The sequence below is a fragment of the Synchiropus splendidus genome, chromosome 8 (assembly GCF_027744825.2).
Source record: "Synchiropus splendidus isolate RoL2022-P1 chromosome 8, RoL_Sspl_1.0, whole genome shotgun sequence".
In the NCBI taxonomy this organism is placed as follows: domain Eukaryota; kingdom Metazoa; phylum Chordata; class Actinopteri; order Syngnathiformes; family Callionymidae; genus Synchiropus; species Synchiropus splendidus.
This window is the reverse complement of record NC_071341.1, coordinates 18,067,666-18,094,171: the sequence shown is the minus strand read 5'-3', so window position 1 is coordinate 18,094,171 and position 26,506 is coordinate 18,067,666. Positions and strand designations below refer to the sequence as shown.

Genomic DNA, 26,506 nt, shown 5'->3' with positions numbered 1-26,506 from the left:
ATTATACGATAATATAATATTGAAATCATCGCATTTATGATCATTAATATGCCTTTCATTTTGTGTGCAGAAGTCCTTCTCGCTGGTGTTGATGGCTCTGGACTACGACAATGAGACTTCAGAATCAGGTAGAGATTCATAAACGTTTTATTTACTTTTAAACATGACCAACGTGTGGATGATTCTGCGACACACCAATGTTTAGCTGTGTGTGGGTGTGTGTGTGTGTACAGGAAATGTGCAAACATCTCCACGTCTGTGATCACAGGAGGTTAGAGGTCTTTTATCTTCGACCTTTAATTTCCTGCTTTGTCTCCTCGTTGTTTTTGCTCATAATCAACCAAATTCCTGTGCGAGAGCATCTAAGCTGCACAACACACACACACTTGTGCACTTGGAGGCAGACGTTGCCATGTCTTCCTCATTCCTGCCATTCCAAAAATCTGGTCTTCTACCCCACCATCTTCTCTCTTCTCTGTCCAGAACCAGCGCTAACAAAAGGCTGGCAAGTCTCTCCGTCTCTCCGTCCTCCGGCTCCTTGTTTCCGTCGTATTTGCTTCATGTTTCTTCTTGAGCTCCGTCTTACGTCTAAATCCCAACGCTGCTGTTACTCTGGTTCTGATCATAGAGGATAAAGTCAGAACCTGGAAGAAGTGATGAAACACTTAATGGAGAAATAGCTTCCTTTGCTTGAATCGTTTCATGTGCTGGAGGTGACATTGCAATTACACTTCAGTCAAGGTGGATGGTGTCCGGGGATCGTTTATGGAGTGAATAAGCGGAATCAAACTGAGGAGTTTGTTCCTTCCCTATTCACCTGCTGCTACAGTTACATGCTCAGATTTTTCACTACAAATCGCTTGCCAGAAACAGTGGTGGATTATGGATTACAGCAGAACAGTTATGTTTGGATCACACAGTAGCTCAGCTGGCAGAAAACTGCTACCAATGTTCACCCTAGACAATGGTCCTAACCTGAAAAACAACGCATCACAAACTAAGGAATCACAAATGACCAACTAAGTTATATTCCCTGAGCAAATATTGTGTGTCTAAATGAATAAAAACCTGTGATATTCAGCACTAACTCTGGTTACCACTTAAAAAATATGTTTCCTTACAAAGTCTTTCAAATGCAATACCCACACAAGGGCTCTACATGGTAGCATCATGTGACCATCCTTCTTCCAACACCATTTGAGGGAGGTGAATGTCTGTCTGGCTTGGCCTTCAGTCCTTTTTGTTTTGGGTGAAAACACCTGCATATGCAGCCGTTATTCTGTAGTAACAATTCTCAACCGGTGGGTCGAAACCCAAAAGTGTGTCGCTGAGTTTCTTTCTTATTCTAGTGAAAAAAAAATGTTTTATCTGAGGATCAAACTAAATTATTTCTTTAATGGATATTGAATTATTGCCTCCTCCATTTGTCATTTATGGGTGATGCTAGGTGCAATCCCACTTCTGGCACCATTTGTCACACTATAGAGTTCATGCTGACCAGAAATAAGTCCCTGGTGCTTGTTTTACAAGAAACCAGCAGAAGTGTGAGAAGCGCAGGAAACATGACAAAAGATCATCATCATGCGTAGTTGGAGCTGTCAAGATTGCCATCTTGTTGTTAAGCACAGAGGAAGACAAGATAATTATACATTTTCCTTCAGTTAAAATGATAGCTGATTATGCAAATATAGCTCATCTATATTTCTCACCGTGTTATTTTATCATGTCACAGCAAGGCGGCGTGAAGCTGATCCAACTCATGGTGTAAATGAAGACGTGCAGTTCGACTGCAGGGAGCTGTTTATTAGACTTTGTTCCGTTCATGTCTGCGCAGGCATTTACAAATGGCAGGAAGCATTCAGAGTATTTTAATTATAGAAATAATGAAGATTAATTAGGCAAAGACATGAAAACACAGGCGGCGCTTCAGAACATAAACCCCTCACAAACATATTTCTCTTTTGAGTTCAGAAAATGAGCTGTGTGCTATGGTCATTCGCATTTCTGCGGCGGAGCAGCAGGCTCAGCTAGTTGGGAGCATGGAGAGTTCATTTTTTAGCAGGATTTTTCATGTGTTTTCATGGAAGCCAGGTATTATTTGTAACAAAAAAATAATCATTGAATGAATGAGTTTAAAAACAAAACTTGAATTATAGGATACTCATTTGAATTCCGCCTTTAAGTCACAGAATCCCAACTGTTGCAGTGACTTATGGGGGTCGTAGTATGTGTGAATTTTCTACTTCTATTTTATATAACACTTACACTGTATTAGATAAGTTTAGCCAGGAAAGCGCAGCCTCCTCAAACAGGTCTTACTAGCACTGCTGACCAAAAACACTCTGGAATTGTTCACATTCATCAAATAAGATGGAGTCAAGCCTGGAGACAGTGGAGCACATGGTAATGGATTCTGAAACTCGTGTCGATAGTTTCTCCTGTGGCGATGAGCCATCAGTTTCACAGCCACAGGTTTGAAATCACCAGCTTGCTATTGTTTTCATCATTTCTTACTATTGCCTCTCAGCCTTTCTCTCACTTGCTGTCAAATCACATTGGAGGGAAAACCAACTGTGAGAGACCACAATGATGTTTCTGTACTCCTCTCTTCTTTCTATGTGCCAGAGAAAGAGTGATGATGAAATCCACTCCTTTGACCCGCCTGATTCAAACTGCATCAACAGTCGCCGCTGCTGTCGTACGATGGCTGTTTGGAGGGAAAAACTACTTTTGATTTAAATACAGGTGGAATAGGAAGCTCCGTCCCCATTCTCCCGTCTGCTGTGCTCACTTTTAACTCACACAGACACTAATGTGCCCCTGTTTTCATTCCTTTGTGTCAAACCACAGTGATCTCATCTCTCCATCAGGCGGTCTGTTATGTATGTGCGCTAATAGCTGCCTCCCTTCCTCTTTGGCTCTGTTTGCTTGTCACACACACACACACACACACACGCACGCTCACACATACAGAAACAATCTTTGTCCTTATCGCCAACCATCTCTTAAACACACACATACTGGCACACACATACCCTGAGTGCTTTGTGCGAGCCGGTGGCCTGTCAGAGTGGATTAGAACTGTGTTGGGGATGACAGCGTCTCTGGGAAATCCCCTCCAGGGGTCAGGGGCAGCAGCCGCTCGCCCTCTCTAGTGTTCCCGCTGCCCCCTCACCTCACTCGGGCCGTGTCAGAGTTGTCTTTTGTCTCCTACTGTATTCACACACTGCAAGTATTTCCACTTGTTTTATGGCTCCTGCACTCTGTCCAAGAATCCACAGTCCATATATACATATATATATATATATATATATATATATATATATATATATATATATATATATATATATATATATATATTCTGTATAACCAATAATTTCCTTTCGTTCTTGCCTCCTCAGATCAGCTGATCGATCAGGTCCTGCTCTCGTCCATGTTGAACCCAGGAGAACAGTGGCAGACTCACCGGTACCATGGGTCCGCGTTCAATCTGGAGTACCGACTTCGCTTTCGCTGTGACTTCAACTACTACGGCCCATTGTGCAACAAGTTCTGCCGAGCGAGGGACGACTTCTTCGGTCACTTCAGCTGCGATCTGAGCGGATCCAAGGTCTGCATGGAGGGATGGGCCGGTCCGGAGTGCAAAGAAGGTGAGAGCCATTGTTTCAGATCATTTCTTAACTTAAGTTTGATCAAAAGTTGGGGAGTTTTCTTTCTGCTTGATACTTCAATGAATGTGTGGGTGACTAACTCTACTCTAGATAGACGGATGGATGATGGATAGATAGATAGATAGATAGATAGATAGACGGACAGACAGAGAGACGGACGGACAGACAGACAGACAGAAAGACAGACAGATAGATAGATAGATAGATTGGTAGATAGATAGATAGATAGATAGATAGACGGACGGACGGACGGACGGACGGACGGACGGACGGACAGACAGACAGACAGACAGACAGATAGACAGACAGACAGACAGACAGACAGACAGACAGATAGATAGATAGATAGATGCCTCATGCTAAAATAATGTGGTGCTTTCCACCCATTAGTGAACAGAGGGACATCAGAAACAAGTCAGTTTTATTCCCATCTCCAAGCGGAGTGACTCTAATGTGCTGCTGCTAGTGCGAACAGACACTTGTGGATGATTCTGACTCATCAGCCGGATGTGATCCCTCACTGACCTCGGAACACTGCCATCATGTCGAGGTGGTAATAGGGAGGAAACCGGAGTGGAGGCTCTGAAGGACGCGCGGCCAGTTTTAGGACATCCTGCAGCCGAGCCCACCGCACCCCTGACTCACTTAGTCCCACTTCCTCCACAGCAGGTTGCTGATTGGTTTCAACAGTAGCAGGAAGTCAGAGATAGAGTCAAGGTCTCGCATTTACCCCCTAGAGGTGACTGATGAAGTTGGGGGTGACAACGGTGACTCCAAATTTATCGCACTTTTTTTAAGCATTCCAATGAGACCTGCTGAAGCCAAATGTTTGCAGAGGCTTCCACCATAACATTGACCCTCTTGTGAGATGTTCATGTCCCAGTGTTTGTTCACAGCGGTCTGCAGGCAGGGCTGCCACCAGATCCACGGCTCCTGCACTGTTCCTGGAGAATGCAAGTGAGTAACTCACATCAGGAACATCATCATGACTGATGTATAAACATCCGGCTTGTGTCAACCTCCCTCTCAGGTGTCATTACGGCTGGACGGGGTCGCTGTGTGACCAGTGTGTGACCTTCCCCGGGTGTGTGTATGGTACCTGCACTGAGCCCTGGCAGTGTGTGTGTGACGTCAACTGGGGAGGACTTCTGTGTGATAAAGGTCAGATTTGTGTTGGTATCATTTATGTCGTTGTTTGGTGTCGACACACATGGTGGGGGAGTTGAAGGTTTGGGAATTGATCCTGACATCTGGTTATTACCTCTATATAATGACACTCTGGTGTTGATCTTGATGCGAATTAGCGGCTTTTGTCCGGTTATTCAAGTTTACTTGCAGCAGCAGTTTTCTCAAGGCGCCTGAACTGAGCCAGAATTATATGAGAGGAAGTGAGCTGCAGATGTTGGACCAGGATGATGTGATCCAGGTCTGGAGCTGGGGAGTTGAAGGAAAGCGTGAAGAACCATTATTGGAACGTGAACTGTTCAAGTGAGAGCGCATCAACTCATTTGGTTAAGAAGTTTCCTCATCTTCACATTGGTCTTCTTCTGCATCAAGTGCGAAACGAGTCCAGCTCCGTATGAAGTGGACCTTCATGCTGAGTTCACTTCCTGGTAAAAACAATGCCGTGTGTCTGACTTCATTACAGACATTGTACAATTCATTCACTAAAGTTCACTAAGTTTCTCACACAGCTTTGGTGACCAACTGTGTTACTATTCATTCAACAACATATTTTTTGGGGAACCAGATGCAGGACCGGCACTTGGGTCTGGGTTCGGGTCACAGAGCAGAGTTTATGGATTGAGTTAAACACAGTTCTTGAGTCATGAATGCTGTTTTATCCATTTGATGAGGAGCTTTTTTTTCAAGGTTAAATCATCTTCTTGACGGAGGGATGCGCTGACTCTGCGCTTTTATTTACATTGTCACACTAAATGCGTCTGCCATCACAATAATTGACCAGAATTCAATGACTCTTTATTATTGACTACAAGACTGTTACCTTAATATAACTCTCTAATAAGTCCAACATGTTGCATTCGATAGGAGGATATTGATGTTGTATTTCAGGCCTGAGAGAGTCTGTACTGTTCTGGTGCCGCCCTCCTCTCTGTTACCTGTTCCCTCCCGCATTATCCCGGCTGGTTCCCACCTCTGTCCCAGCGCCCCGGGGGAGGGGGCATTGTGCGGAGGAAAGCCGATAGCCCTGGATGAGGGGTGGGCACCTGCAGCAAGGTGGTGGCTAAATCTGTTTTTGGAAACACCCGCTGAAACGCTGGCTAAAACAAAGACTCACAGCGGGTCAGTAGAGGAGTATTAATCAGCCAAGTGTCCAGGGATAAATGCCCTGCAGCTCCTGACCTCCACTGTCAGCACAGTGACATCACCTGGTTGCAGCTGGGGATCACTTTGTGTTCCTTTGACTTTGAAGAGGAAAGCTTCAAAGCTAAACAGCATCTATGATCTGTCTGTTTAAGTCAATCAATGGCATCGATTTTGTGCTGTGGATCTGTCTCCAGATCTGAACTACTGTGGAACCCACCAGCCCTGCATGAACGGCGGAACCTGCACCAACACGGAACCAAACGAGTACCAGTGTGAATGTCAGGAAGGATTCAAGGGCCGCAACTGTGACATTGGTGAGGAAACGCTCTCGGTTCAGACAAGTTGCTTCTCTCTCTCGAGACATGAGCTTGGTAAAGTCCCTATCAGCTCAGATATAAAGCAGAGACAAAGTGTCTCCACAATTGTATTGTTTAATAATGTATTACGGCAGATTTATGATAGATGTGATAGCAGCTGCTTTCTGCTGTACCATCCTGAACAGATTCACGAGCTGTTACAAACCCACTCCGTGGACAGCTCGCTGTCGTAACACACACACACAGCCACCCAGCCTGAAGTGTGATTCACAGCCATTGTGTCAGTGCGTGTGTGTTTGCTCTCCATCGTCCTCACGCCTCCTCCCTGTCTGTCCTCTCATCAGTGGAACATGCATGTGTGTCGTCTCCATGTATGAACGGAGCTACATGTGTGGAAGACCCGACAGGCTTCAGCTGCATCTGTACCAACGGCTGGACCGGACTCACGTGTGCAGATGGTGACTGCTTTTACCACCCACACACACACACACTCACACACACACCCTGGAGGGTGATGATTGGCAGGTATTGTGTCCCAGCCAATTCCCAGCTCACCAGTCTCGCAGGCATTGTTTTTGCCTCCCTTGTTTTGGTTGTCGATTTAAGCTTGTTTCATTCAAGTATCTTGTGTTAATCATTGAGTTATTGTCGCAGTCAATACAATGTGTGTGTGTGTCGCTGTGTTTCTCCTGCACATCCGCAGGACTCAAGATACATTTCCATATCAAATCCATATTAGAAAGACAGCTTTAGATAGCTGACCATATATGACCATATATAAACCACTAGCTCATAAGTGCAGGCAGAATGGAATAATTGGAGGAAAGTGTCAGGTGTGATGTGTGACAAAAGGGTGTCGGCAAGGATGAAAGGGAAAGTGTCCAAAACGGTGGTGAGACCAGCAATGTTGTATGGTTTGGAAACAGTGGCACTGAGGAAAAGACAGGAGGCAGAGCTGGGGGTCGCAGAGATGAAGATGCTGAGCTTCTCTCTGGGAGTGAGCAGGATGGAGAGGATCAGGAAGCAGTAGAACAGAGGGACAGTACATGTCAGGTGTTTAGGAGACAGAGTCAGAGAGGCTAGATGGAGATGGTTTGGACATGTTCAGAGGAGAGAGAGCCAGTACAGTGGGAGGAAGATGTTGAGGTTGGAACTGCCAGGCAGAAGGTGGAGAGGAAGGCCAAAGAGGAGATTGATGGAGGTGGTGGAGGAGGACATGAGGTTTGTAGGTTTAAGGACAGGGTGAGATGGAGGAAGATGATCCGCTGTGGCGAATCCTGAAGGGAGAAGCCGAAAGAAAAAGAAGATCATAGCTTTGTATTAGGGATTTTAAGCTCCTTTAAGCTGCTAAAAAATCTTTGATAGCAATGAGCTCAGTGTGACTGCAGGTGGCAGTAGACTTGACAAAGAAGAAAGCGCCACAACGATCACACAAAGCGATGAATCTTCCACTTATCTGTGGACCCAGATAGTCAATTGGAGCCCCACCAAAATGCAATCATCAGTGCTTTGTCCCATAATCGAGGCTTCCTGAAAATGTCTCTGAAATCTGCTCATTTGTTTTGTGGTTATTCAGCTCACTGACAGGCAGACAGATAAATGCAGACGACACATAACCTTTGTGGCGGCTGTAATAATGGCTTTTCCTTTTCCATGACAGCTGCTCTGTCCAAATTGGAACCGTGTAAAAACAATATTCACCATACAGAAATGTAATTATTATAATCTGCTGTATCCATTGTCGGTTTAAAAAAAATTAAATTAAAGTACATATAAATAAATGTAACACATTTGTTTAATGTATTATTTTACATTTTTATATGCATTATATGCATATATTTTCATTATTATAAATGCATTTTAAAAATACAATAATAGCATATATTTTGGGGTGTGGACGGAGTTCCCATCTTTTAAAAATGATCTGGTGAAGCAGCACAAGAGATAAGCAAGACATTGCACCTCCACTTATTACCGCCATTTGGTATTATATTATATTGTCATACCTGTGTTATTATAGTTTGTCCATCAGTCCCTGTTTTGTATTTAATCCAGGTCTGACAGCTGCTGACTTGCCTGAACTTTCACACCTCCGACTGATCCCACTGTAAAGGTCACATGTGTTTTGACTGCGTCATAACAACAGTCTTTGTGTGATCGAGAGTCTGTCTGTCTGGGAACCAACTCATGTTGGAGAGTCAGTTTGGATCATTTAGGTTTGAGGATAATTTCACACCAAGTGTCAACAAGAAGCGTTCCACATCCTGTACTTCCAGCTCTGAAGATGCAGGTCGGTCGCGGGCATGTGAACACAGAATTTTGTCGGAGAGTAAACATGAAGATGAGGGGAAGACAAACTGTGTGATGTAGCAACAGTTTATTTTTGCTTTTGTTCCTCGCTATTGTTTGTTGTTTGAGAGGCGGTATCTCAGTGGGGTTCCTCAGGGAATAAACACATAGATGACTCGTGTGGAATCACAGCCATAGCCACAACAAAGCCCTGCCTTTTTTCGACCAGATTTATTTATACAAACAATATTAATGAAAGGAGTCTTTGTTTGTTATGGCTCCTCTGTCTCGTGCCACTGTGCGGGTCGGGCTGTTATTCTAGAGGAGTGAAGATGAGGTAAGGTTGAAGATTACATGGATGAAGCAAGGTTGTGTGAGAGAAGCAGCCGTTACCACAGAGACATGCATGGGAAAGTTACGACCCACATGTTGTGTGTCGCTCTGTTACACTCGGTTAACCACTTCACAGTGCACTTTTCCTCGGTTTCTCCTTTGTTCCTCATCTTTATCTGCTCCAAATTCCTTTTGAATCAGTATCGGAATCCGCTCAAATGAACCACCTGGACGGCTGCCATGCTCACCACAGCAATGGAAATGCTTTCAAGAGAAAGTCATGACACATATTACATTGATTTGAATGTTTTTTTATTGTTCTACTTTAACTGTTTTTCTCATTTCCTCCACGCTTCATTAGTTTCACCTGTTTGTCCCATGTCAAAGAAAAGTGATTTCCCTGATGTTTGAGGAGCAGATGAGTGGGTGTATCTGTGTTGACACAGACTCGGCAACATCAGTCATGAGGATAGAACCTAAAGCTGAAGAAACATCTGCATGCCTCCGCTGCTCTGTTCAGATCACATGTTGACATGGCAACAGTTCTCATTACACAGACCAGTAGCTCATGTACAGTATTTTCTCTCTGTGTGTCTTCTCAGCGGTGAAGCAGTGCGATCGAAGCCCCTGTAGAAAGGGAGCGACCTGTCAGGAGGTCGCCGGGGGTCTCTTCCGCTGCCTCTGCCCACCCGGGTGGAGCGGCAGAACGTGCCAACTGGGTTAGTGCTGTCACACACACACACACACACACACGTGATACATAATATTACAGGGAAGAATATCCTTATGAAGATCTCAATTCAAAAACAAGTGACCCTTCTTCATATCTTAAGATGCAACTCTTGGAGTGACCCTGGGAACTCTGGTTTCCTCCCACTCATCTAAAAATATGATTTGATTATTCTAAGTTATGACTGTTGTCTATCACCCCAAGTGAGTTCATTTCCCAAATCCACTCAACAGCATGCAAGAACTGTTATGAAGTAGTAGTACACAGTAGCCTGTGCATCGTCACAGCAGGAATATTATCAAGGAATATTTGCTTTATGTCACATTTTATTGCAATTTAAAATGATTTTCATGTAGTGAATACTTATTAATATTTGTATCATATTTATTTTTACTTCATTATTTTCATTTAGTGTTTCAGAAATACATGGTTATGCAACACACCTTGTTATTACAAAATATCACTCCCCCATTTTTCCCCGTCCATTTCCTAATTTTGATGATAATTTTCACTTTCAAAATTTCACATTTGTTTCTCCTCTTATCCTCAATTTAAGAAGTATCTTCTATTTCATGTTATTTGACCATTTGCTCAGCTTTAGCTTTGTAAATTCCTGTTATTAATTTTACAGTTTTTTAATTTATTCTGCGATCACTCATTAAAAAAAAAATTTTTGGGTTTAGTTTTCACTCACTGCACCTCACAACGTGTGTTTTCTGAACACATCTTTCAGCATTATGTTGCCCCTGCTGTTAAGTAATGTCCACCAATATATTGCTCATAATTCAATCTATTTTCACTGAAATACAGAGTACTACTTTTTCTTCTGTCATTGTAGACGCACATTCTTTTTCAATTCTGAATGGACCAGTGAATAACTTGCTTGTAATAGGAAGCACTGTCTTGCTGGCCAACATGTCTGACTGAAAGCCAACTGCAAATTCAAGGCCAAAACAATTTGTGATGAGCCAACTGTGAAATTTCAATTGAAACATAACAGTCTCCAGTGTTTCAGCTGTGTGATAAACAGTCCGTCTTCTCAATAGAGACAATATTCCCATAATCACTTTGCTATCTATGTAAATTTGGAAGATTTATGCTGGTGAACGTTGTCACTGTTATTCTGGATATGCTGGATTCTATTGAACAGCTGTGATAATAGAGGATTATGGTGAACTGCCTTCCTTTTAAAGTCTAATCCTGACAAATGAGTTTTTCATTTATTCCTAATGAATTCTTGTGGAGCGTTTCTAAGATGAATTATGATGAAACTGTCACGTTCGTCTAGCTAGTGTGAGTGGTTTCAAATTTACAGAAGACTCGGACAAGCAATATAAATAACACATAAATTATACACAAACACTAAGGAGAACTGAGGGCGACGACACCAAAGCGGAGCGAGGAGGACAAACACGAAATGAGAGGGAAAAAACTGAAACAGAAAGCAGGTGTAAGATATACAACTCTGAAAACGGGGACAACTGAGAAAACGCACTCGGATCTAACTCTCACAAGGCTGTAATAAAACTAAGGACGCTGGGTAGTGCTAAAAACACAAACACAAACCACACTGGCAGAACTAAAATAGTGAGTAAACTAACACTCAAAACAGGCTATCGCAGAGAAGAGAGAGAGAGAGAGGAATGGCGAGAGAACGAGGAGGAGAACGCGGAGCGGAACAGGGAGATAAACAGGGACAAAGCAAGCGGAGTAATCGAGGGAGAACGTACCATGAGATTCGAAAACGGACCATCTGGCAATCGCAAGCTGGAACCCGGGAGTAGATATCCAAGAAGATGATTCGCGGAATGACTTCCAGCTGCGTTGCCATCAAGCTGCGGGGAAACAGATAAAGAGCAGGAAACACAGAACCGGGAAAACAGGAAGTTACCAAGTGAAAGCGGATCATGACAGAAACCATTTCAGCGAAATAGCTTCACTCCATTAACGTTGTCATCAGTCAGTTCTCTTTTTAAAGCACACAGATTTCATTTTTCCGGAGAGGTCAATGACAGGTGTTTAAATCAAGCATCTGTAAATTGATGACTCCGGGTCACGTCTCGCTGGTCAGGCCTGTCAGTCCTTCCTTACAGTTCCAGTGAGACACACACGCATGCACACATGTTTGTGTTGCTATCCTCGTGAGGTTTCTCATTGACATGACCCTTTCCCCAGCCTCTCCTAACCATCCAAAACACATGGCTAACCTCAACCAGGACACTGAACCTAACTGAAATCTATTTATTATGACAGTTATTTTGCAGTCTTCATCCTCAAACTGAGGTTTGGACCTGCACAAGGTCCCCACAAGGATAGTGTGTTGTCAAGAATCGGTCCCCACAAGGCAATATAAACAAGCCCACACGCACTAACGCTTGAGGCTTCTGTGAAAACTGACACATATGTCAGGTTGACAGACCTCCTGCTCCTTCACCGTGAGGTGCTATGTCACTTTGTCACTCCATCATCCCACACAGTTCTCAGGCCGGTGGGTCATAATAAACAACACCCGCACTCGATGAAACCGCCGTTATTTAAAGTTAAAGTTCCTCCAACAATATACGAGTGAGTCACCGCGCTCATCTTCGCTGCTTTATTAGCCACTGCTCGATGTTTTTCTAGCCTCCGCCTGATTAACTGTGCCCTCAATATTCACTCCTTTTAATCCTCCTCTGCCACTATCAGAAGCACGAGGCCTCTGGGCTTCGGCGCTCTCACGCTGGGAGACTGTGGGAAACCACTTTACAGTGTCGCAGCGGGGTCTCTTTCCATCAACTGAAATTAATAGGCCCACAAGTTCAGTTAAAGTTCAATAACTTTTGCAGATTTGCCTTTGATGATTGCGTTGCCGCTGACACACTTGTGTTTTTCTAGACACCAACGAGTGTGAGCAGAGAATCTGTGTCCACGCTCGCTCCTGCCGAAACCTCATCGGAGGCTACCTGTGTGACTGCCTGCCTGGGTGGAGCGGACCAAGTTGTGATATCAGTAAGTGCCACCAGAATAAAATCGCGTCAGTAGCATGTTTTTTATTTGCCTTTATCAGCGAAGAGATCTGGGCCTCTTTGTTGAGGCTGCTGCCCCCACGATCTGGCATCACTAGCTACAAATTATCTTGCAAGTCATGTGATTTTTTTTAGCTCAACTGGTCCTGAGGGAAACTAGTTGTTGGATTTAAGGATGAGAGATGATGCTTGTGTTGGAGTGTTATGGTGATCCCTATCGCTGAAGGATGTATTAGGAAGAAGAGGAGCAAAAGTCTTCTGGTTTAGTTTGTTCAATTTTTCCTTTTCTGTTCCATCTCAGCTGAGAATTTGTGATATGATAAAAGTGTAGGTGACAAACGCATCCATGAAACACGTCCCATGATCCCAGGAGTGTTGTTGACCTGGTTTTAAGCAGCGCACACAGCATGAATCTGTCATTCTGGTAGGAAAGCTGTTGCTGTCGCCCGCAGCGTTTTTGCATCATGTTGCTCCATCGAAAACTGCCTTGATGCCATGATATGATCCTGTTTAATGGTGTAAAAGAGAAATTTAAGATGCGTTAACATGACAGCTCGAGCTACGGTCGTGTTGTGAGCGATCATTTCAATTTAGAATCCAAAAGAACTGACATGTTCATATAATTCTGACTCGTCTGGATTTCCAGGGAACAGCAGCTGTCAAGGTCTGTGTTTGAATGGAGGACAGTGTGAGGTAAGAATGCTGATGTCTGTTCCTCTGCTGCATGTTTCCACGACTCCATTTTTATTTCATTGTCACTCTTTTGAGGCACCTAAAGTGACATCTGGAGTGTCGCCAAGCAAGATAACTATGACCATGAAAATTCAGAAATAGTATCACTGCAGTATGACCTTATACTGTTGCAGTGCATTATGGAATTTGTAGCATGACTAGTGTGACTTTGAAAACTTAATAATAGACATTAATAGTAATTGAATATCACAGTCTCCAAAGGTCATAGTGAGGGATAGATTTTTACTGATGTCTTAGAAGTCCATCAAAACACTGAAATTGTTGCGATGCACTTTTGGACCTTCCAAAAAGACTTACAGTTCATTAATATGTGATTTATTGTCGACACTAGGATGAAGTGTCAGGGTCCAGATGTTTGTGTCCACCTGGTTATTCGGGAAAACACTGCCAAATCGCCCCAAGTCCTTGCAATAGCGCCCCCTGTCTTCATGGAGGAGAATGTGTGGATGAAGAGGCGCACACCTTCACCTGCAACTGTCCCATTGGATATTCTGGGAACTTCTGTGAGGTCAGTGATTTCTTAACTTTGTTCTTTTCACATCTAACAATGCAACTGTTTTGTGAAGTCGATGCATATTGCGCAGCTGAAGTCAAGTTTATGTTATATAATGTTTATGTTATATATTTTTCGAATTAAATCTCTCTTCCAGTTTTCACTTCATAGTTAAAAAATAACCCTCTGCAATAATTGTTCACATGAATTCATTATTCTCATGCCACTGACAGAAGAATCATTTGGATTTAGACTGTCTTTTATAAATTATCTTAGAAAACAAACCGAACGAACGCATGCAATAGACACCAGATCACCATGTAAATATTTTACTGAAACAACAATTTTCCTTTTTAACAGTGCTGGCAGGATTGGAACGAACTAGCTAATCATCCTGGAGGATTATATTGAACTGAATTCATAAAGTACAACAACAGTGCTTGTTCTTTTCACATCATTCTACATTTATTATAAAACGATCTTCAACCTAGTGAAGTTCACATTGTCTGTTTCCATTGGCAGCCTTAACCTTTAAATGTTATCAAAATAGAATCATTTTTCTTTGTATAAGTACATAAATTGCTATTGGATACTATAGAGATCTGTTGTCGCCTTGGTTCCGTTTGTAATTATTGTGTCTTGCATCCGACTTGTTAGAACAAATCTAATGTTACGCTTGGAATTCAATGCAATTTATTATAGTTCAAGTTTTTTCAATTGGTTTTAGGCACCAATAGTTGGAGTTCCCTTACTGACCACCAGAGGGAGACAATTTTCAAGTGGAGCGTCACATTGACTTTATTTTGAGAAAGAGTTTTAGCAGTCTGCTCCTCTAATTTTAAATGTTTCCTTTCTAAATTTCATTTATCGTTAGGTTGAAACTGAATGTGCTCACGATTGCGCTTCTTTGTTCCTCTTCCTTCGTTAACTAGGTCCCATTGGATCTCTGCAACCCTAACCCCTGCCAACAGGGGGCGCCGTGTCGAATCAGCGAGGGTCAGGTCATATGTGGGTGTCCTGATGGTTACCATGGTAACGAGTGCATCACCTTCAAGAAACCGTGCGTTGGCTCCAAGTGTCCAGGTGGGAGGAGCTTCAGATGGTCCCATCCACCAATGCAACTCCCTCTGATTCTCATTTCTCATTTCTTCCCAGACGGCGTGTCTGACAAGGCTCACGGGGGCTTCAGCGTCTACATGTTGCTGGTGGGTGTGGTGGCTCTGGTGATGGTCTGCTGCTGCGCCGCCTGTGCCTTCATTCTCACCCACCTCCATCAGAAGCGGAAAAAGCAGCAGGCTGTGCCGCCGGAGGAGGGCATCAACAACCAGAGGGAGTTTGTCAACCTCATCAGGAACGTGGAGCGCCCCGCCCCCCTGCAGTCGCCGGCCGCTACTCCCGCCCCGCCTCCCGCCCCTGCTCCTGCCCCCCGCTGTTACGAGGAGATTGAACTGACTCTCCCCCCGTCTCCGGCCCCCTCGCATCCCTCGCCGGCGCTGAAGCCGCTTCACGCCGCCAAACTTGACATTTCAAACCGCGAGAGGGAAAAACTGAACCGCTTTAACCAGACGGAAAACCAAGACATTGAAGTGTGCCCTTTGAACTCTTAAGTCCATGAGAGATGTTTTATTGAAGAATGCAGTTTTCAGCATCACGACATGCTGTTATGGCAGCTGAGTGAACCTGTCAGACCTTCGCCTCTGTCAACACCACTGCATGCAGCAGCAGCAGCCACCTGAGGTTGAACCGTGGACCTCTCTCGAGTTTTGCCCTGCAGTGCCTGAGTCGCTTTCCCTGGGGGGAATTGAGCCTTCGGATTTGGGTCTAGACCACTAGGTGCGTGTCAGTGAGAGAGATCAGTGTGTCGACACATGTAAAGTCCAACTGAAATTGAAATGTGTTTTCACATTGGCATTTCATGACAGGATCGTGAACCTAAGTGTCTCTAGTTTTCATGTCAAAGAAGTCAACATTGTTAGCATGATGGAGCACGCAAGCTAACATGATTCATCAGCACAAGCAGAACACAAAGACTAAGGTTTCAATGAGACTGTTTCTTTAGACTCCTGTGATGAAGAGCAAAACATCTCTGTGACCAAATCCTGCTGTCAGTGCTCTTACTGTCTGACACAGGTTTACTGACTGAAACTCACAGTTCTTTCTAAAACAAGCAGAAATTACAGCGTTGAACAAACCTTCCTTCATTCTGCTGAAATATATATAAATATCCAAAGACAACTGCCTTTAACAGGATTTCAAACTACTTTTATTCTGTGGTGTTTCATATCTTTAATGCTGTGCTGTTTGTTTCTCCATTACATTTTCATATCAAACACTTTATGACTTGTGTTTCAGAAAGCTGCTGTTTAATTAGGATTATTTATTCGCTGACGTGCAGCAGCATCTCCAACAGAGTCTGTGGTTCCTGTGGTTGGGTAACAGAGCTCAGCCCATACAGAGTGTTTGGTTAAGAAAAAATGAAAAATGAAAAAAATGTCTAGAACCTGTGAAACTGGATTCATCTGGCCGCTGTGGAGACTTTTAAATTGTCATTTTGCATTTCTCAGCTTCCTTTACTCTGTCTGATGTCATCAGTTTTGAATGTGATGAGGTCACCGTTTGCATGTTGTTCACCTCATGTTCGCCACAGTTCTTTCGCTGCATAACACCTGTCCAAAAATCAATATTAGAATTTTGGCTACTTTCTAGTTATTACAGTATTTCAAAGCATTTTGGATAAAATGTAAACTTTTTTTTTTCTTTTTGGAATAAATGCTCTAAAGTTTGCTACATGTGAATAAGATTACAAATAAATATATCTTTATATTTATTTTAAAAATCTGGATTTCATTAATACAAAATAAATCCATTTTTGCTTTTTTTGCCACATTCATTTTGAAATAAAACCATTTACATTTCAGTAGTTTGATTGAGAATTTTAATGTACGGTTGAACAACTGAAATCAATTTGTGAATTTTAATCTGGTTGAAATTTTGAGGTGAAATAACTACTTTGTAAACCCATGAATTAAATAGATTTAAGACCTTAGCATTAATTTTCTATTGGACTGTGAAACCAGATTCAGTTCATTGTCTCTTTTTTTTGCTTTATTTTTATGTTTTATTTTTATTATAAATAAATGAATTAAACATCAGAGTCAGGGAATTTTGAGAAGCTATTCTCCAAATCACTCTCACTTTTTGCGAAATTACGCAACATGATTTCAGTTGGACTTTAACACTGAGTATGTTTGTGTGTTTGTGTGTATGAGTCTAGTATATTTTGTGAGAAAAAGACTAAAGGCCAGAAACAGATTTTCGCTGTTGCAGCAAACAAACTGACTGTGCTCTCCTGAGGCCTCGTGATGAGTGAACACCACTACCCACCGCTGCCTGTACTGGTTGTGTATCACTTGAGCTGTTTAAAGTTGTATGACTTTTTTTCATACCTATGTGTAATATAGCTGTTTTTGTATATAAATATGTTGTATATATTGATGCTTCTTTTGTACTGGTGTTCTGTCTGAGATTATTGTTACTACTTTGCTTTTTGCTTGGTTTGTTTCCAGTCGGTTCGGAGCTACCGGCACATGTTGATTGTAATAAAAGTGCATTTAACAGCTGTGTTATAGTTCATTTACTATACGCAAATAAATGACTGTGCATTTTCCCATCAACAAGTCTCCTTAAATCAGTTTATTTGTGTCAACATTAAAGCTAAAATAAACCCTGTCTGTTGTCTTTTCTGACGTGTAATCTCTGAATCTATTGATGTAAATTATTATTTCCTAATTTGATCGTGAAGTGCAGCAATTTTTGTACATTTTAAAAATCACATCGAATAATTAGATTTCAAGAAAAACTTGATACTCATGATAGTGAACAGCAGATGGCAGTAGTGAGCGTTCTGGCCACAGGTGACAACATTGAAGACGGTTGTACTCCCGTCCAGCAGGGGGCAACCGAAGGCTTAATATCCGCACGGAGGTGTGTGACTGAGCAGCCCATCGCATTTCGATGGTCGCGAACAACCCCAGTTTTTGTTGGTGACTCATAAAACAGGTACCAGAGTTCACACACTTTAACACCGAAGCGAGGTAATATCGCGCGGTCTATGTGTAGTCTGTCCAGTGACTCGCTTCAAGCACAGTTTGACGTATATGGAAGCTCTTGCTAAGCTAAGTTAGCACAACGTTGGGCCCTGGTCCGTGAGGCTGCAGTGAACGTTAGCTCACGCTTCAAAACCCTATCTTTCGCTTGCATTATTTGTTAACATGTTAACAGGCATTTAGGTGAATGTATCATTTTATTTTGCATAGTCCATATGGTCTGGTTGATAACAATTGTACTGACCATTAAAGTGATGTTATGATACAGATTTTTATTGTCTTTACTTTCACATTCATCCTTAGTTTGTCTTCCTATGTAAACACTTTCGCATCTAATGTGATACAGGGGTTGAAAGAAGCTCGTCTCAAGTGACTGCTGTGATTTTTTTTATTTTTACGCTCAATTTTCATGCAATCGTTTAATCACTGTAAGTTGAAAAGTAAAATTCAGTAAAAGACAACCTCAAAACATAGTTGTTTTGGATTTACAAAACTTGTCATATGCCGAGAAAATTGCTTTTGTTGTATAATCGAAGTCACACATGCTGGAATTCAGGTTGATAAATGAATAAACAACCTTGTGAAGTGGCTACACCAGATCACCCTCTAGACATACATTTAAATGATAGCCAAAAGAAAATCTTCCTCTAAGTGCATGGGATTATGTCTTCATATTCTGATGCATTTGCCTAATGTTTAATTTCTATCGCACTCACTTGGCTTTTCCCCGTCCCCACAGCAGCCGTGCCCCGCCGCGCCCCCACCCCCAGCGGAGCCGTCATGTGGCAAGAGGCCCGCAAACACGAGCGCAAGCTTCGTGGCATGATGGTAGACTACAAACGGCGAGGGGAGCGCCGTCGAGAGTACTACGAAAAGATTGTACGTTTTCATCCGAGCACAGCCCTTCAAGTATCATAAAGCTGGTGTCCCACATGACTTGTGTGGAGATGGTGCTGTGGCCTACATTACTCTTTACCGTATCATACCACGTTCATATGCAATATTTCTGTGCAATTGTGAAGTTAAATAATGTATCAAGAATCTTGTTCTCATGCTACCGTTTCTATACTTGACAGAAAAAAGATCCAGCACAGTTTCTTCAGGTTCATGGCCGTGCCTATAAGATCCACCTGGATCCTGCAGTGGCTCTGGCTGCAGAGAGTCCCATCAACATGTGAGTCCAGAACTGGTGATCAGTGCTTTGACTTTGTTTATATTTATCTTTGATTCATGAGTACATGACTTTAACTTCTCCACAGGATGCCATGGCAGGGTGATCCCAGCAACATGATCGACAGGTTTGATGTGCGGGCTCATCTGGACTACATCCCCAACTACACTCCTCCACTTCTCAGCACTTCGTAAGTACTTAAGTCCGTCGGTATTGTAGTAACTCAAAGTCTTACTGGTAGGAAACCTTTCCGTCAAAGTTTATGAGGCTGAATTGTAGATTCATCTTATCAATGGAGACCAAAGAATAAGTATTAATTTGGGTGTCTTCTTTTATTTTTACATTAAAACTATGTATCTTTTAATGACTTTTAGAATATATTTCGAAATGGATTCAGGTTTGTCAGAATTAAGAGTTTCAAATTAAAGAATGCAACTTTTTTTCAGCACCCCTGAGCAGGAAATGGAGGAGAGGAAGTGCAACTACGAGCGCTACCGGGGCCTTGTGCAGAACGATTTTGCTAACAGTCAGTATTTGATCGTCTTTTGATCGAGTGTCCCTGAGACCGTCAAGTGACCTATTGAGTGACTCTACCCTTCAGTTTCTGAGGAGCAGTGTTTGTACCAAATCTATCTGGATGAGCTGTATGGTGGGCTGCAGAAGACAAATGAGGATGAGAAGAAAAAGTATGTCTCATGACCCTGGCAGAATGAGTGGCAAACCTCAACCTTGTTGGCTCTCGTCGCAGGTTGGCTGAGAAAAAAGCCTCGATTGGTTACACTTATGAAGACAGTACCGTGGCTGAGCCTGACCCACGTTCTGACAAAGATGATGACAACTCCGACAGCGAGTCCGAGGAGGATGAAGGCATCCCCGATATTGGTGAGTTGAGTCAGACATGTTTGGACTGCTAAGTATGTGGGTTCAGAACGTGACACAAAGTTCAGTTGGTTTTTTTTAAATCTGCTGTGTATATATATATTGATTTCATTGGCTCAATAAATGAACATGTGTATTTGTCAGATGTGGAGGTCGATGTGGACGAGCTAAACCACGAGCAGGTTTTGGACCTTAACAAGACTGCAACCCCGTATGGGATGGCTGAAGGAGACTTTGTCAGGTGAGAACTCGGCTGAACTGTTTGACAACAGCACGCTGAAGTGGAGGAACAGCGTACCCTGCTGTCTGAAATAGTAATTACAACACATTGATGCCATGATTGTGTTTTGGAATTATTCCAGTCCAGCTGAGGGCGTTGCTCTATGCTTGTCTGGAATAACTGTTCCGCCTCTTGTCCTCACTGTCCCATTTACTGATTACCAGGCTGATTGTCTTGCCAACAAATGAATCTGTAGCAATGTGTCCTCCTGTATTATTTACAAAATTGGTTTGGCATTTTGATTGACTTGAAACACTGTCACACTGTAACAAAGCTACCCATTTTTCAGGATGCTGCGGAAGGACAAAGAGGAAGTGGAGGCCATCAAACATGCCAAGGCCCTGGAGGCAGAGAAGGCCATGTACTCTGTAAGAGTATCTAGACATTTTTGGAATCTATGTGTTGTTTGTGCAGTGTTTTTGACGTATGTATTTGATCTTAGGGCCGGCGTTCTCGAAGGCAGAGGAGAGAATTTAGAGAGAAGCGATTAAAAGGCAGACAAATCAGCCCACCGAGGTAGTTTTTTTTTTTTTTTCCATTTATTTGGCTGTTCAGTTCTGAAATGTTTCAATGTTTATTTCAGCTATGCCCGAAGAGACAGTCCAACGTACGATCCCTACAAGCGGTATGTTGACCCAGATGGCGTCGTCCTGTTCCTGGCTCCTGCTGTTGGAACCCATGTGTCTAATTTCCTGTCCGGCCTTGTGTCCTCTCTCTCAGACCAGAGTCAGAATCCAGCTCCGAGTCCAGATCTCGGTCTCGTACCCCAGGCCCAGAGAAGATAACCTTCATCACCAGCTTTGGGGGCAGCGACGATGAGTCGGCGGCGGCAGTGGCGGCGCGGGCAGCAGCGACTGCTGCCCAAGCAGCTGCACCTCACCCTAGTCACACCCTCGCCAGCGTGCTGCACTCTGCAGGTCATAGCAGGGCCTCCCGGTCGGTAACTTTCCCTCCTCTTGGCTTTCATTGGTTATGTTACCTGCCGCATTAGTCGACCACAACATTGTACAATTCTGAGCAGTGTTTTGGTTGGTGAGAAATTAACTATCTATGGTTGGGTTGTTTTATTAAAGGCCAGTCACATGTTGCTTTGTTTGTGTATCCAAACACATGGCTCCTGGATTGAAGTATTTGGAAGTTTAGTTGAGATCACATGATGTGGTTCATATTGTCAAAGCATCAGCAGGGAACATATGGTTGTTCTGCTGGAGCTGTGAAGATAGGCAGGTGATTCATTCGTATTTTTATTCAAGGCTTGTGTCTCTGTTTGTTTAGGAGACGCAAGTCGTCTTCCAGCCGATCCCCGTCATCATCCTCTTCCTCCTCCTCCCGGTCTTCGTCGCGCTCCTCCTACCGTTCCCGCCATTCGAGGCGCCGACGCGGGGGAAGAGACGGGCGTCGTGCGAGGAGCCGCTCGCGGTCAAGGCGGCGGTCAAGGTCGTACTCACGAGGCAGAGGCGGTAACGGGTCATGGAGGAGACGGGACCGATCACGGTCCCGATCCAGATCCAGATCCAGATCAAGGTCCAGATCAAGGTCTCGGTCTAGGTCAAGATCAAGATCACGGTCCAATGACCGAGACAAGAGGCGCCACTCGGCAAGAAGACGCACCAGGTATGATCGTGTCCGTCGCGGCAAACCCGTCTGGAGAGTAAGTGGGTGTGTGCTGTGCCAGATCCCGGTCCAGCTCAAGGCAGGGTGGGTGCTCCAAGAAGTCTGGTCGGAATGGAAGCAGTCGGAGGGTAGACAGTCGCAGCCGCAGTGTTTCTCAGACGCGAAGCCACCAGGACCTCAGTCCGTCCCCTTCTAACAGAGGAGTGCCACCTTCTGCGCTCACTGTCGCTGAAAGACTAAGAAAGTATGAAACATTGTCTGAAGTCCGCCACCAGTGGTTTTAATCTCTGCTGTCCTCTCTCCTCCAGGCCTGATACTACGTGTGGTAAAGAGACGGGAGCTGCCAAAGTCAGTAAGAATTTTATCTCAGCTGGGTTTCTTGCTAAAGCCTACGCCCTCCTCATCCCTGACAGGCTGACGTGGTTGCCCACCCGACTGGGATGTAGAAGTCATTGTTACTCACAAAGTCCAGTGGTTTTATTCCTGTTATTTTCCTTTCCCCAGAGTGGACACTTTCTTCAGTCAAAGCCTATCAACTCTATTGAAACTATAGCTGGACCTTGACTGAAGTCATGATCCAGTCTTGGTGGATCATCAGTGAACATTCATTTTTGCTTTGTCTGGACGCATGTTTGCTCAGCATATATCCCTGTACGTCGGTGTTCCCTTCTTATATCTGTTCTCACGCCTGTCTGAGCCGAGATGTTGTTTAATCACGACTCTTACAAAACGTGGTGGGCGGCTCCGAACGACCACACTCGAGCCTGTTTCAACAGGCAGGAGAGGCCACTGCCACTTGAATGTTCAGTTGTTGTGTCCAACAACCTGGAGACTGGAAGCCAGGATCGGTTGACACACTTTGCATTTGCCGTTCCTTCTGGACCGTTGGGTGTCCTGCTCAGTGTCGCTGCTGGCAAACACGGAGAGGTTGAATCTCTTCCAACAGTCAAACACAGAGGAGGGTTATTATCCTGTTTCTGTGTTTGACTTGCCTGCAGCAGTGTGACCTGCAGTTTTTCTTGCCTGGCCAGGTTTAAACAGCCCACTGTTGGGTGTGTCTGCACGAGATGCCACTGGCTCAGCATGAACTTGCTGGACCTGAACTTGCTCTTGATTCCCTTTTATCTTCTTCAACCATCACCCTCTTACAGTCACTGATAGCGAGCGCTTTGGGCTTGTGCGGCATCAAGGTTTCCCACTGGGCAGATGAAAAACACAGGTCGTATTTGTGGCCTGATGTTTGTTTGGTTATTTATCTCCACCAGCCACTGAACAATGAGGCGATGAGTATTGAGATCATGATCTGTGACCCCTCTCTCTCTCCCTCTCTCTCTTTCTCTGCTCTATACAGTCTCACTCTCCCATGCTCTTACAGTCTTGCATACTTGCTGTCAGCTGTGAATCAGGTGCTGACACATTTATGTCACCTGCAGATCAAGATGACGCCGCAGGAACGATTGAAGCTGCGTATGCAGAAGGCGCTAAACAAGCAATGTGAGTACGGTGTCGCACTCCAGCCGTGCCGCTGACCTGGGCCACATTAGAGCCCTGTTCTGGTCCTCGAGACCAGTGCGAGGCTGAAGACCACGCTTCGAAGGGCCTCCACCAATCACTAGTGATGTGTAATGTGCTGTCTGTAAACACAACTGTGAAGCCAACAAACATGTTCTGGGGTGGCTGGAAATGTAGATGGAGTCTTGTGTTATGTTATATTATATGGTTTGCTCTGCTCATGCTAGGAAACAGCTGAATGGCAAAGCTTGAACACAGTAGTTTTTGTGAGGCACTACATCCTCAGCATTGTTTTTTTTTTTTTTTTTTTTTTTTTTCACTTTGATCCAACGTTGTGTGTAACGCCCTCATGGGCTTCATGAAAATGGCTTGGCTTTACTGAGCGTTACTCTTACACAAAGCCAACTTGGTGATATGTCAGTGGCTGCTGACTGGAAAGGTTTTAAAACACAAATGTGTCATACTTTGAAAAGCTACAGAATTAGATAGTTCATCTTGTGTTTAGTATGTAAATGTAATGAGGTGAGCCACTGTTGACTTCAAGGGTGGTGAAGAAGAGGGCGCAGGCTGGGTGCAAGGAGTGGCACAAGCTTTGTATCACACAAGTGAGATGTGTGGTGATGGGTGGTCTAGGGCGAGGAAGTGGCTGAGCTGAAGATACTGAGGTCGTGAGGGACTACAGAGGTCAAGGAATGAGTTGATCAGAGGGGCAGCTTGGTGGACCTGGAGATACCAAGTGAAAGGAGGAAAAGACCTTTGAGGTTAAGGTTATGCGTGAGGAGAGGCACAGGATAGAAGAGATCAAGATCTGCACCGACTGAATCTGAAGTGAGGAGGCTTTCCGTTGTGTTTTGACTCTGTGCTTCCTCTGTCCTGCAGCCAAGGCGGATAAGAAGGCAGCCCAGGTGAAGATCCAGCAACAGGAGCACAAGCGACAGGTGTGCGGCCACTTGCCTCTCACCCTCACACACACACACACACACATGCACTCTCTTATACACGTGTTTTGTCCTGAAGGAGCGAGAGGGAGAGCTGCGAGCCATGGCACGCAAGATCCGCATGAAGTAAGCCTGAGTGATGGCGCGGTGCGTGCTTTGTGTATCTCTGCTCTGACGGAGAGCCCTGTGTGTTCAGAGAGCGCGAGCGACGCGAGAAGGAGCGAGACGAATGGGAGCGCCAGTACGGACGACAGAGCCACTCGCCCTCGCCTTCCTCCTCTCCCACCAAATATGGTAAGGAGCGAGCGTCTGTGTCGCCCGCAGACATGTGCATCTAATAGAAGGACAAGGTGTGTGTGAGCGCGTCCCGACGTTCGGACAGGAGTGAGGTTGCCGTAAAGCCTCGGCCGCGGCCGCCGACGTGGCTTGACAGTTTTATAGACGAGAGAAGGTTCTGGCATGTTTCTCTTCTGACCGCGGCTCTGTGTCTTCTGCCCTTCAGGTCGAGACTCCAGCTCATACAGGAGGTATGTGAAGGGCCTCGCACTGCACACTGTCATTAAGTCAACACACAGACACTGACCGCACAAACAGCTTCAGTCGGTGTGGAGGATGTTTGAACCAGGGCTGTTGCTCCCACTGCCCACTTAATTCATTATTTTATTTATTGCTAAATACAATTCCTGTCAATACTGCTGCTTATATTATACAGTATTCTATGTTATTGTGGCTTTAGTTGAGGACCCGCACTGGGCCCACAACCAGAGTTTTAAACCAGAGTATATGAAGGTTTTGATGGCAGTTGGTGAAATCATTTTGGATTCATTTATAGAGAAGCTTCACTGTCCACGTCAGACGTCGCCTCCTCATGTAGTGTGGCTCAGACGCTTTTGCTTGTTTTGTCTCATCATTCAAGCTGTTTGGACTGAACGGTTGTCTCCGCCAAGTCCTCGACCTCTCAACAGTGGACCTCTCCACTCTTTCACCCCAGGCCTCAGGCCACACCTCCACTGACCTGCAGAACTCTTCAGGTGTCAACAACTCCTTCAAAGGTTAAATAGCCGGGAGTTTCCAACAGTCAGCGGCTTCAGTTGGAGCTGGGGCTTTTTTCAGGGTTGAGCTACAACATTTAGCTTAGTGGTCTCATGTTCGATGATGGCTCCATCGTTGGCTGTGATTTGGAAATTCAGTCGCCGTGGTGCGAGTCTGTCAGCCCATTAGTTTAGTTTAGTTTCTTCATCTTAAACCCACCACTCACCCAGTCTCAGTGGGTAGTTTCTACATTCTGAGGTTTGAAACCCCTAAAAAATATCACTTTAGTAACTTGTAACTTGGTATTTGCCACAAAAAAAGTCTGTCAAAGACAGTATTTTAGAATGTCGTTTCTAGACCCGCCCCCTCAAGAAAATATCCTCAATGGAAAACAGCATTTTATTCTGTTATAAACTCTTGACATTTAGTGGTCAAACTGGGATCTAAATGGTTAAGCGCCTCACTATGTTTGGCACATATGGCTGGCGTTGTTGTTATTTACTCAATAAATTAGCCTGATGCCTGAGAGTGTTTTTTATTCTGCAGTATTTGTCTAACTTCTGGTTCCTCTGGTTCTTGCAGAAGGTCCCGGAGTCGATCCAGGAGTCCATATTACCGTCACTGAGCCGGACGCCAGCTCAGCGCGTGACCTTGTTCTCGCCTTCTATGGTCTGATAATAAAGTTCTACAAATGAAACATCAACTGGTTATTGAAACATGAAAGCCCCACTCCCCTCCTCCTCCATTTTGACACTTCAGTTCAGTGGCGAGCTGCTTCGTTGCAAGAACCTCCTGCAGGTCATGAGTCTCCTTCACTTCTGCATGCATCTTTCTGTTCTACTGTGTTCCAGTTTCTCAATATCAACAATACTCTGCATTTATCGTCTTCTTTTCTGGAAGCATTTTAAGCCAATTCCAACACAGAAATTCTTTTTTATTTTTTTTTTCTTGTTAATTGGAGCAAAGGTCTTTTGTTGTTCTCAGAGCTGTGGAATGTAATGGTCCATAATAAACCAGGTGATGAAATGATGCCTCTGTTTTGTGACGGCTTATTT

General features: G+C 44.2%; 2 protein-coding genes across 5 annotated transcripts in view; both read left to right on the top strand.

The window, feature by feature from the left end:
• Positions 1–17,566, top strand: part of LOC128764099 (protein jagged-1b) — a 40,611-nt gene extending 23,045 nt beyond the window's left edge. Inside the window, exons 3-15 of one of the 3 annotated variants that reach the window (XM_053873549.1) lie at positions 71–128; positions 3,402–3,650; positions 4,568–4,628; positions 4,702–4,832; positions 6,194–6,313; positions 6,661–6,774; positions 9,541–9,657; positions 12,543–12,656; positions 13,320–13,366; positions 13,758–13,934; positions 14,852–15,002; positions 15,075–15,124; positions 15,197–17,566. In XM_053873549.1, coding sequence (XP_053729524.1) covers positions 71–128; positions 3,402–3,650; positions 4,568–4,628; positions 4,702–4,832; positions 6,194–6,313; positions 6,661–6,774; positions 9,541–9,657; positions 12,543–12,656; positions 13,320–13,366; positions 13,758–13,934; positions 14,852–15,002; positions 15,075–15,124; positions 15,197–15,526 — 1,719 coding nt within the window. In that variant the 3' untranslated portion in view covers positions 15,527–17,566. Of the gene's footprint in view, positions 1–70; positions 129–3,401; positions 3,651–4,567; positions 4,629–4,701; positions 4,833–6,193; positions 6,314–6,660; positions 6,775–9,540; positions 9,658–12,542; positions 12,657–13,319; positions 13,367–13,757; positions 13,935–14,851; positions 15,003–15,074 lie in introns of all 3 variants that reach the window. The other 2 variants (XM_053873548.1, XM_053873551.1) reach the window with 2 other exon arrangements.
• A 302-nt stretch (positions 17,567–17,868) lies between these two features.
• Positions 17,869–26,496, top strand: clasrp (CLK4-associating serine/arginine rich protein). Of its 2 annotated transcripts, XM_053873532.1 has the most exons (21): positions 17,869–17,978; positions 18,765–18,904; positions 19,102–19,199; positions 19,285–19,386; positions 19,643–19,722; positions 19,798–19,882; positions 19,945–20,078; positions 20,220–20,316; positions 20,645–20,723; positions 20,798–20,871; positions 20,939–20,980; positions 21,076–21,291; positions 21,631–21,969; positions 22,031–22,213; positions 22,278–22,317; positions 23,403–23,463; positions 24,361–24,419; positions 24,499–24,545; positions 24,616–24,713; positions 24,922–24,946; positions 26,034–26,496. In XM_053873532.1, the coding sequence occupies exons 2-21, from the start codon at positions 18,806–18,808 to the stop codon at positions 26,074–26,076; spliced, it is 2,001 nt and encodes a 666-aa protein (XP_053729507.1). In that variant the 5' UTR covers positions 17,869–17,978; positions 18,765–18,805; the 3' UTR covers positions 26,077–26,496. The 2 variants fall into 2 exon arrangements, 1 of the variants encoding a protein (XP_053729507.1); XR_008415713.1 differs by lacking the exons at positions 24,922–24,946; positions 26,034–26,496 and having other exon boundaries at positions 22,278–22,321.
• The last annotated feature ends 10 nt before the right edge of the window (positions 26,497–26,506 follow it).

What these genes read in the sequence shown, in the direction of transcription:
- clasrp (XM_053873532.1), top strand. Translation starts at nt 18,806, where the DNA reads ATGTGGCAAGAGGCCCGCAAACACGAGCGCAAGCTTCGTGGCATGATG. An exon ending in GTCGCTGAAAGACTAAGAAA is followed by an intron (nt 22,214 to 22,277) that starts GTATGAAACATT and finishes TCTCTCCTCCAG; the next exon opens with GCCTGATACTACGTGTGGTA. An exon ending in GCACGCAAGATCCGCATGAA is followed by an intron (nt 24,546 to 24,615) that starts GTAAGCCTGAGT and finishes CTGTGTGTTCAG; the next exon opens with AGAGCGCGAGCGACGCGAGA.